The sequence below is a fragment of the Geospiza fortis genome, unplaced genomic scaffold (assembly GCF_000277835.1).
Source record: "Geospiza fortis unplaced genomic scaffold, GeoFor_1.0 scaffold438, whole genome shotgun sequence".
Taxonomy (NCBI): domain Eukaryota; kingdom Metazoa; phylum Chordata; class Aves; order Passeriformes; family Thraupidae; genus Geospiza; species Geospiza fortis.
In genome coordinates, this window is record NW_005054640.1 from 155402 (window position 1) to 166156 (window position 10755).

Genomic DNA, 10755 nt, shown 5'->3' on the forward strand with positions numbered 1-10755 from the left:
GTGCAGAAGCCTGGCTGGGGTGGCCCTGCTCAAGGCCACGGGGGTTTGGTGCTGATAACCAATCTCCTGCATCGAGGAGTTGTCTTGGTGTGTTCAGCTCAGTGTGGTCAGGCTGCAGACACTGTCTCTGTAGACACAAGAGATGCTTTATGGTGGTTCAGATGTCTTTTCCCTCACAGGAGATGCTTTATGGTGGTTCAGATGTCTTTTCCCTCACAAAAAGAGTGATTTGGGGTGGGTGGGCTGTTTCCTTCTTAGAAACTGTTACATCTGATTGAGACATGATTTTAGGCTTGTCTCACATGAAACAATAAAAACCTCTTCAGAGTCTTGCAGAGCATCTTGATGGAAATGAGTCAACCTCCTGTGCTGGATCCCAGGCTGTGCACTGCCATGCAGGCAGCTCTCCTGCTGTCCCAGCAGGCTGGGGACATCCAGGAGGAAGCAGACGTGGAACCAGTTGGACATGCTGTGATTTCTGTGCGTTGCAGCAGCATGATTCACACCACTATCTATGGAAGCAGCAGAGAAAAGCCCTCTGGCTTTCTTTTGAAGATCATTCCAGCGCAGTGTGTGCAACTAAAGACCCACTTCAGCAGCTTGAAAGCCTCAGGGGCCCCCGTGTATGTGCAGGCTTTGGGGATGTTGTGCTTCAGACACCCAAAGCAGTTTGATGCCTTTGGTAGAGCCTGTATGAAACATGGATGTTTCAGAAAATGGGAAGTATATCACAAGAACAGCGTGTGTAGGAGAATGAGAAGTGCAAGGAAAGGTTGTGTTGTGGGGAGAGGAAAACCACCACACTTCAAAGGGTAGCTGGGCAGCAAGTTGGAGAGCTGCTCCGTGGTGAAGTGCTGGTTCTTTCCTGAGTGAGGGTCTTCATGATGGTGAAGGACAGCTCTGTGAGAGCATTCTTCCATTACTGGACAAGGAACATTGGAGAAAGTGTCTAAAATGGTTGTATTTAATGTACACTATGGTGTGACAGTCCAGGCAGATGTGTGTAACAAAGTGACCAGCAGCTGGGATGTCAGCTTGTGTCTGAAGTGAAACAAAAAGCTTTAATGTGTTGGAATAAATCCCTCAGGTCTGCAGATGATGAATAGGTTAAAAGTGAGTCTGGGGTTAGTGCCAGTGTCTGGGGTTCTTCACAGCCAGACAAGGTGAATTAAGCTGCTTTGCTGGCTAAAGAGCTCATTAACAGCTTTTAATCACTTGGTGTCTGAGGTTCAGTTTCTCAGTCTGGGGAGGGAGAAGGATGAGACCTTTGCCATTTCAGTGTTCAGAGCTGATGCAGATCTTGCTCTGTCACCAGCCCCTTCTAGGTCTCCTCCTCATCCAGAGTGTTCTTGTCAAGAGAGTGCTGGCACATCTTGCCTTGAATAAATCTGGGAATCAGTGTGTCTCAGAAGTGGAAGTGATCAGACCATGTGCTTTGGTGGGGTTAAATTTTTGTCCTCTGTATGGAGTGGTGCTGTATTACTGCAAAACTGGAGTCCATAATGGTCATAAAATAGAGATGGTAGCAAGTCTGTCAGCCACAGCTTTAACATATTCTCAGCTGCACTAATAAATAGATGACAGCAAACTTGGACTGCAGGGAGAGTAGCAGATGCTGTGAACTCTGTCAGTTTTCCCTTGTAATTGACACAGTTGAGGTTGAAGCTGAAGAGCAGTTTGGGAAAAGTTATAAATAATAAATAGGGGATGATTATTGAGCTGCTAAGGAGCTCTTGACTTTTACAGATGATTTTCGATCCTACTATGAGCAAGAAGAAGAAGAAAAAGAAGAAGCCCTTCATGCTGGATGAGGAAGGAGGAGGAGACACGCAAGCAGAAGAGACTCAGCAATCAGAAACAAAGGAAGTTGAACCAGAGCCAACAGAAGACAAAGATGTTGAAGCAGATGAAGAAGATAGCAGGAAGAAAGGTAAAGTGAATCCATGTAGATAAACTCTCAAAGGTGCTGTTTGGAGACTACAAGCCCAGTTTGAAGAATTTGGCATCCCAGAGTAGAACACCAGAGCCTTGGTGTGTTCAGAGATTTGTGAGTGCTCTCTGCTGCCTCTCTGGAGGGCAGCTTGCCCTCTTGCTTGGAATCACGCTCACAGACACCACCAGGCTCCCAGGGGCTTATGTAATTTGCAATTTACCAACTCAGTCCTTTGTGTAAGGCACTGAAAAGAGACTCTAAAATAGTGTGAAGTTTTAAATCCTGCACGTGCAATTGTTGCAATAATTCCACAATTATGGCTCTTTTTCATTTGAACAATTAAGCAATGGTATGAATAAAAGAAACATCATTAAAGGAGTTCCTAGTGTTTGGACCATTCTGAATGTGATAACCAGAGTGTTCTTTGGAATCTTTCAGGAAGTGTGTGATTGTGTACAAAACCTTGCTTTTTAAATTGAGGCCAGTGTAATTTCAGGATTACCTAATTCAGAGGGCCATTAACTTAAATCCAGTTTGTTGCTAAATTAGCTCCTGCTGCAGACCAAAGAAACTGTATCTTCCTCCTGCACTTCTCTTTTTTTTTTGTCCAAGCATCTCTAATGACAAAAGTGACTAATTTATCTTGTGCAGCAGAAAGAAAGATAAAACATTTAAAGAATCAAAAGACACAGTTGTTATTAAAGCAGTATTTGGGGGCAGAGGGGAATGATCTCTTCAAACCTGAAAGATACCCACAGGGGTTACAGATCATTGCTCATATCTTATTTTTTGAAGTTTTAAAGATTTGGATGTCAATTAGGAACCTTAATGTCTGAACTGTTTCTACAGTTACACTTCTTTAGGCATTCCTTTGGTTTTGTTTTTTAGATACAACAGATGACTTGGATGATTTAAACTTCTTCAATCAAAAGAAAAAGAAGAAAAAAACAAAAAAGATATTTGATATAGATGAAGCAGAAGAAGGTGTAAAGGTTTGTTTACATAACCTGACTATGGCTGAAAACTCTCTTGCTTCCATTTTCTTGAGATTGGCAGTGCAGGAGGTGTCTCAAGTCTGTCATTGTGTCTTGATGCAGTTCATAACCAAACTTTATGTGTCTTTCATTTTTTTTTATGAACATGTTGTTCCTGCCTGGGCTGTTTGTCCAGAAGTAGAAAAACCCTGCCTGCTCTGCACAAAGAGCAAGTAATTCACCAGTCTGTAGGAGTGGCTGATTAACCTCAAGGTTAATTGTCTTTTGGGGTTAGAGAGATAACGATGTCAGAAGCCACACACAGAGCAGTCCTCTAAAGGCCAGCACTTCAAATTAAGTGCACATATCTGCCAAGAAATCTGTTTTCACTCTGGTGTTTTCTTTAGAAAGGATTGGCTACTGTGCTGTGTTCCAGAAGGTGTACAAGATATTTTTACTCTTCTCAAGTTTTATTCCAAGTAGTGTTTTTGTATCACATGTCAGTGTAACTGGCAAGCCCAGAGAGCAAGAGGACAGAGAAATGTTATGTTATGCATAAACCTTCTTTTCAGATTCTGCCTTTTGGGGAAGAAAATGTTCCTCTGATCTGCCTCAGGGGCCAAAATACTTGCTCTGTGTTCTTTCAGTGTGCAGAATTGTGATAACAAATTAAGAGTAGCACAGCTTTGCTTTCCCTTACTGCTGCCATGAGGGGTGTTCTGTTCCCTCCTGTCCTCAGATGGCTGCTGCCTTTAAGTGCAGTCTGACCTTGTTCCTGGCTAGCCAGAAGTTCAGCCAGAAGGTGCAAATCTGGCCCTGCTTATGGCAGTAGTGCAGGGTATAGAGCTCTCTTCAAAATGCTGGAATTCCATTCTTACCTGTTGGGTTTCAGGGCTGTGGTGGGTGTCAGCAGCATTCACCCCTACAGTGGGGTTATTGCTGGTGCAATGGAGGGCTGTGGTTTACATGGATAAACTACAGTCTTACTTCTTTGCAGGAATTGAAAATTGAAGGAGATGTGCCAGAGACAGTAGAACCTGAAGATGACCTTGATATCATGCTGGGCAATAAAAAGAAGAAAAAGAAGAATGTGAAGTTTCCAGATGAAGATGAGATAATGGAGAAGGATGAAGGTACAAGTATAACCTAGCTCAGTGAGATGGTGAAAGTGAAATGTAGTCCGCCTTATATGTGAATAAGTTCTGTTATGCCTTTTTTGTTCCAAAATTTATCAGGAAAATGTTCTCTAAAAGCACTGTATAAATGTTCTCTAAAAGCACTGTATAAATTTCCCGTGAGTGCTGGTGCCCCTTTTTGACAAGGAGAGAAGACTTGAGTCCACATCTTAGTGGAATTTTCTCCTGTGTACCTTTTAGAAATCATGTAAGCCTGAGGTTAAAGAATGTTTCTTAATGAATCCCAAAAACTTTCTTTACAGCTTTTGAGGATGAAGATAGCAAAAAAGATGATGGAATTTCTTTTAGCCTTCAGTCAGGACCTGCGTGGGCAGGCTCAGAAAGGGACTACACATATGATGAGGTAATGTTCCAGAGACTTTTAAAACATATTTTCCATGTTCATCTGCATCAGTAGGGCCTTATGCTCATATTTTCTGTTTCTGACTTCAGAGTGAAGGACTTGTAGTCAGAAGCTCATGAGCAGAAGCTAACAAGGCATGTTTTCTATCACAGTAACTTTCACAGGGGACAGTATTGGTTCAAACACCCCTGCCATGAGCAAAGCAAACCCTTGGGGAGGCAGTGTTGGGATTTTGCATTTATCAGAACACTTTAAATGTGTTCTGAACAGCTGAGGAAATGCTCTTAGGCAAAGGTAGTCTGCTATTCACTGTGAGTGCTGTTAGAGGTGAGGTGCTTTGAGGAATGGCCAGTGCTCACATGGCTGTGAATCCTTTCTTTTGCAGTTGCTCAACAGAGTTTTTAACATCATGCGGGAGAAGAACCCGGACATGGTGGCTGGAGAGAAGAGGAAATTTGTCATGAAGCCCCCGCAGGTTGTGAGAGTAGGGACCAAGAAAACGTCTTTTGTCAACTTCACAGATATCTGCAAATTGTAAGTTTCCCCTTTGGATTTCCCAGGCAGATGGATTTCCCATCCCAGATGGATGCACTGCTCTGTGCTCCTGTAGAGTTTTGTGGCAAGTGGCTGTGGCAAACCAGGAGTGGAAGCTGTTTCAGTCAGAGAGCTCATTACATTTCTCTGTGAGAAGATATTTCTGAGCATGATTTTTTGAGATAATATCTAATTTTATACTTAAATTACAAAAATGGTACATGGGCTGAAACTTGGCGAGTTCATTGGGTTCTAGCAAGTTGGGTCACCAGTGACATTTATGTGCAAGCCTCGAGGAGAAGGGTGGGAGAAGTTCTTTCTAATTTGAGCTGACTACAAATACTGGTCTCTTGGTAAATGATGTGGACTCCAGTAGTGTTTTCCCACTGTTTTCTGCAGTGATATCTGTCTTAATTATGCCATGTGAAGGCAGCTCTGTTCTTTGTGAGCAATTCTGGGAATGCAGATCTGATGGGTATCAAAAATGTGCCAGAAAACAGGCCTGGTGAAACCCTGCTGAGGACCTGGAAAACTAAGGGGAGTTTTTAATGGTAGCTACTAATGTTTTTTCAGGGGTTGGGACAGTAAGAATGGAAAATCTTTAATGGAAAACTTCTTTTCACTAGTTGCTGTAACTTTGAGTTGGGGACAGTGGGAGGTTTTTTTTGTGTGGACTGTTCAGGTTCCTTGTGTCCTCAGTAATTGTGTGTGTGCTCTTTGGTGCAAACCCCTGGCACTGTTCCCTTTGAAACTTTCTGACTCAAATTGGATTTACCCTGCCAGTCCTGTATGAATACCAAATTTCTCTGAAGGGGAAGGTTAAACATTTCCTTACTTTTTATTTTTAGATTACATCGTCAGCCAAAACATCTCCTGGCATTTTTGTTGGCAGAATTGGGTACAAGGTAAGGCTGCTGGGCTGTGTGTGTGCTTAGGGTTGATATTGGTCAAATATAACATTTTTGGGGTTAGATCTGTATAGATGGACTGGAACACGAGGGTTCCCTGCACTTCAGTGCTGTGCTGGGTGATTGAGGAGAGAACATTTTAGTGAGGAGGAACAGAGGGAAACTCCCAAGTCCAAGGGAATGGTCTTGTTCACTCCCCTGTGACAGACAGGTGAGGGTTGTGCCTGGGCAAAACTTCCTCTAGGAAGTAGCTCTTAAGTATCTCAGGATTTAAATTTTTTTGTCCCTACAACACAATTCTGTCTGTGCTCTTCTTGAAGATTATATCCCTATCTTGCTTCACATTCCTGATTTGTTTTAATGCTTCACACCTGCAAATCAAGTAATTAATTTTCTCTTTTCAATTAGTGGTTCAATAGATGGTAACAACCAACTGGTAATCAAAGGAAGATTCCAGCAAAAACAGATAGAAAATGTCTTGAGAAGATATATCAGTAAGTAGAACTCCCTTTGCCACTGCAGATTTCTCTCAGCCCCTTGTGATGCCCATGGGCCCATGTGTGGCCCAGCTATGTGCCCACCATGGAGGACGCTCAGGAGCCAAAATTTTCCTTTATTATGGAATAACACAAATACAGGTGCTGTACTCTGCCCTGCACTAAAGCATGCCAGGGAAAGCAGAGCATTTGAGAACTGCTTGTTTTCATCTGAGCCTCATATGTTGGCTTTGATGAGGACTGTGGAAAACAACAGTAGTTGTTGATTTTGCAGTCTGTTGTACCCGTGAATTGACAGATGCAGTGTTAAGATAAGTTCTGTTCAAATGCCTGTTTTGTTCCAAAATTTATCAGAAAAATGTTCTTTAAAAGCACTGTACAAATTTCCCATGAGTGCTGGTGTCCCTTGCTGACAAACAGAAGACTTGAGTCCACATCTTAGTGGAATTTTCTCCTGTGTACCTTTTAGAAATCACATAAGCATGAGGTAAAAGAATGTTTCTTAATGAATCCCCAAAACCTTTTTGTGCCACAGCTGGTCAGAGGACTCAGAATATGTGTCAGAAAATTCCTGCTTTAGTGCTGTGTCAGTACCAGAGCTGCTGACACCTCAGCAGAGGAGCTCAGGGAACACCAGTGGCAAATCTGTACCAGTTATTAACACTAAAACAGTGTCAGTACCTAATGTACCATACAGAACCTCCTCTTGGTTAACCAGGGGTGATTTTAGTGTTCCCAGTCAGCCCCTGTGAGCTGTGGGTGTGTTTGAGCAGTGTTTGCAGGCAGCTGTGCAGCAGCAGCAAGGACCCAGATTACTGCAATAGTATCCAAGAAGGTGAGAGGCCAGGCTGTGAGAGGGATTTGAACACAGATATTGAACAGAAATCAGTGGCTGCACAAGAATGCAGCAGTTCACATTCAGTCTGGATGGAGAGCAAACTGCAAAGCCTCTCCAGCTCCTAAAAGAATTGCTGGATTTGCTTTCTGAGTTCTTGCTGCTGTGGTGAAGATACCCGAGGTATCTGAGGCAAACCATGACATCACACCACAACCACATGACACCGATCACAGATGCACCTGTTGCATTCCACAGCAGCAGATAATCAATGGTTACATTTAATTTCTGAGGCCTCTCAGCTTCTCAGGAGAAAAAATCCTAGCGAAAGGACTTTTCATAAAACGTGTCTGTGACAGTTAGGGTTCCTAGCTGAAGGACTGTGTGAGCAGTGCCCTTTGTCCCTGCAGAGGAGTACGTCACCTGCCACACGTGCCGCTCCCCGGACACCATCCTGCAGAAGGACACGCGGTTATACTTCCTGCAGTGCGAGACCTGCCACTCCCGCTGCTCCGTGGCCAGCATCAAAACCGGCTTCCAGGCTGTCACAGGCAAGAGAGCACAGCTCCGTGCCAAAGCTAACTAGCTTTGCTAACCAACGCTGCAGTTGGCAAAGTGTTCTGGGGAGATGGGACTGGACAGGTTTGCCATCCGAGTGGATTTACCGTTGTATTAAAGCGAGGTTGTAAAAACCACAAGAAATTTTGGCTTTTGATTGATTGGTCTGTGAAATCCTTGCAAGATGCAGATCCTCAAGCTGTTCACATACATTTGCTCATTGAATATATTTTACCAACTGTAAGGAGCGTGGTGGGAAAGGAGGTGCTTTTTAATCCGTTCAGACTTCTGTAAAAGATGAGATAAATTAAAGATACTATAACAGTGAGTGTCTTGGATTTGGATTTTTCCTTCAGTTTCCTCTTCAAACACTGGTGGGAATGGTTGGTGTGTTGTTCTGCAGATCATGTCACTGAGCTATGTCCAAGACCCAGAATGAAGTTTTAAGATAAAGGTTATTTTGCTTTTACATAACAGGCTTGTTTTAGTTATGCTGTCGTGAAACAGAGAAGCCAGGCACAGAGTCCCAGGGCTGACAGGCCAACATGAGCTCTGCTCCTGCTTGTACAGCCATGGGTGCCTTGTGCACAGGCTTAATTAGGCAAAAATAGCTCTGAGACAGTTCAGGCACCAGGTTGGTGCTGAATCTTAACACAGAATCAATAAACTGTACTGTAAGTTTTCATAGTGTCATAGTACTAAATTTTGCAATTTCTAATAGAGAAACGTTTATATTTCTGAAGTCCTGCACTCTTCATCACTTTAAAAGAATCTAAATGCAGCAAAAAACAAAAACGTAATAGGTCTAAATATCATTGTATGGTGGCTGCAACACAGTCTTCTATAAATCCTGAATTTGCAGGAGACACTGCCAAGTAATTTGGGTTCCAAATTAACACTTTTTGCTTCAGGATCTTCCCATGCCCTTCCTCTGCTGGCAGTGTCAGTGACCTGAGGGGACACGTGGTGCTGTCCTCGCTGGGTTTTGTGTAGAAGTTCTTCCAGCTGGGAATGCAGATGGGGAGTGAAGGTCCCCCCTGGGGTGCAGAAGTGGGCACAGTTGTCACTTGGTTGCCAAAACGTCCCAGGGGGAGGGAAAGGTGCAGCAGCTCCGGGCCCCGGGCACCCCCCCTGCGGGTCAGGGGAGCAGCCTCCTCCCCAGGGGAGCTGGTCCTTCTGAAGGCAATACAGCAAACACCACAACTTGAAGGGTTTCTACTAAGTTTTAACCTTTGTATGTTAACACAGAGCACAGTATTGCTGGGGAGTCACTCACTTGCTATTTGAAAACTTTGACAGCGCTGTAAGGTGAAAAATCAAGGTTATATGGTTGGTTTCTTAAAAGCATTTTGAATTTCAAGTGAGCTATAACAATGTTGGATGTATCTTAAAGTGAATAAAGCCAGGATCAGTGCCTCTTGTAACATTATTGTTGTATTCTTATTTCTTCCTCTAGCAAAGAGTCTCCTGTTGGGAGTTAAACCTTGGAGAACTGAGAGTTGCCTTTTTGTTTTGGTGACTTGCTGGTGGGGCACCCTGAAATAGCTGAAGAGCAATGATACTTTGTTTTTAAATGCTTGTTTTTCCCTGGGTCAAATCCCTTTAACATACTTTAAAAAATACAGTGTGGCCTTGAGCTGCTGCTGTATTTCAGTGCTTTAAATGAAAAGTTTGATTTACTGAAATAGGATCAAAAAGATCCAAGTTAATAAAAGACTAAATCATTGTTCCAACCTCTCAGCTGTGAGCTCTGGCTTGCAGGAGAGTTTCATAGGTGTATTTTGTAGATGTGCTTTGAGTCTGTGCATGAAACCCTGAGGGCTTTTAATGACTGATATTTGAGTGCAGCATCTTGAGCTGTAGGCTCAGATCCTGCTGTGGAATAAGAATAACCTCACTAATGCAGGGAACCCTGTCTAGGAGCAGATATCAGTTGGGGCTTATTTTTTTTAGGAAAAACTTCACAGTACATTCAAATAATGTTGTATGAACACAAATGCCTCGTGCTGCTTGTGAGGCTGATGAGAGTTTGAAGTGCAGTGTGTTCAGAGGCAAAAAAGTTTTTACTTGAGCTGGCTGTGAGAAAGCAGCTTAGGGCTGGAGTTCTTAACAGAGGAGCTGTGGTTCCCTGTGTCTGTGTGCAGATACTTTTTTGGTGGCAGAGCTGGTTTTGTCCATGGTTTTTTTCTCTGAGCTGAAAATTGGCTCTGTGGAGATGTGGGAGCCAGATTTTTGGTACTGAAAGTCCCTGTGTGAACAACAGCTGGGCTGCTCCTCTCCATGGGTTTTGCCATGCCTAGTTCTCCACCTGATCCAAGTAATCTGAGCATGCAGGGCTGTTCCTTCCCAGCAGTGAGGGTGAAACATCTTCCAGCCCAGGCCATCCAAGAGAAACTCACCTGAGATTTGTCCCTGGAGGTGCTGGGAGAACAGAATTGCTGTTGTGGTTAGTCAGCCTGAGCTTTACTGATGCCTTGGAAGAACAATCTCTTTATCGCCTTTACTTCTGCCAGGATGTGCTTTTATCTCCACTGTCAAGGGGTTGGGGACCTTGCTCATGTCCCTGAAGTAAGCAGGGAAATGGGAACATCTCATCCCCTAATTGAGCACAAATCCAGGGAGATCAGCTGCCCTGGGGCTCCTGTGCTTCTGTTCTGCTGAAATCACTGGTGGCTGCTATGAAAATCAGTAAGAATAAACCCCATTGCTGGGAACTTCTGGCCAGAGCAAGAATTCAACCATTTTTGTAACCACAGCTGGTGTGAAGGAGGAACATTTATGAGATGGCTCCATGGAGAGCTGGGAGGTCCTGGTTGGTCCCAGACTGCCATTGTGCAGTGTGTCCTCCAGGTATGGCCACCACACCCCGAGATCTGGGGCTTGGGGCAGCTCTGGGGCAGCTTCCAGGGGGACTGGGACACCTGGGTTGTCAGCAAGGAAAGGAAAAAAGCAGATTTTCAAAGCTGCTGCTACCAGG

General features: G+C 43.9%; 1 protein-coding gene across 1 annotated transcript; it reads left to right on the top strand.

Moving 5' to 3' along the window:
• The first annotated feature begins 1726 nt into the window (after positions 1-1726).
• EIF2S2 (eukaryotic translation initiation factor 2 subunit beta) lies at positions 1727-9207 on the top strand. Its single transcript, XM_031064829.1, has 8 exons — positions 1727-1930; positions 2822-2925; positions 3905-4040; positions 4346-4446; positions 4832-4980; positions 5829-5885; positions 6297-6382; positions 7631-9207. Exons 1-8 carry the CDS (start codon positions 1747-1749, stop codon positions 7804-7806), a joined length of 993 nt encoding a protein of 330 aa, XP_030920689.1. The 5' UTR covers positions 1727-1746; the 3' UTR covers positions 7807-9207.
• Positions 9208-10755: the final 1548 nt, after the last annotated feature.

Bases quoted from the DNA above. Each gene is read 5' to 3' on its own strand.
- EIF2S2 (XM_031064829.1), top strand. From the start codon at position 1,747: ATGATTTTCGATCCTACTATGAGCAAGAAGAAGAAGAAAAAGAAGAAG. The intron at 4,447-4,831 runs GTAATGTTCCAG...TTTCTTTTGCAG, and splicing joins GGGACTACACATATGATGAG to TTGCTCAACAGAGTTTTTAA. The intron at 4,981-5,828 runs GTAAGTTTCCCC...TTTTATTTTTAG, and splicing joins TTCACAGATATCTGCAAATT to ATTACATCGTCAGCCAAAAC.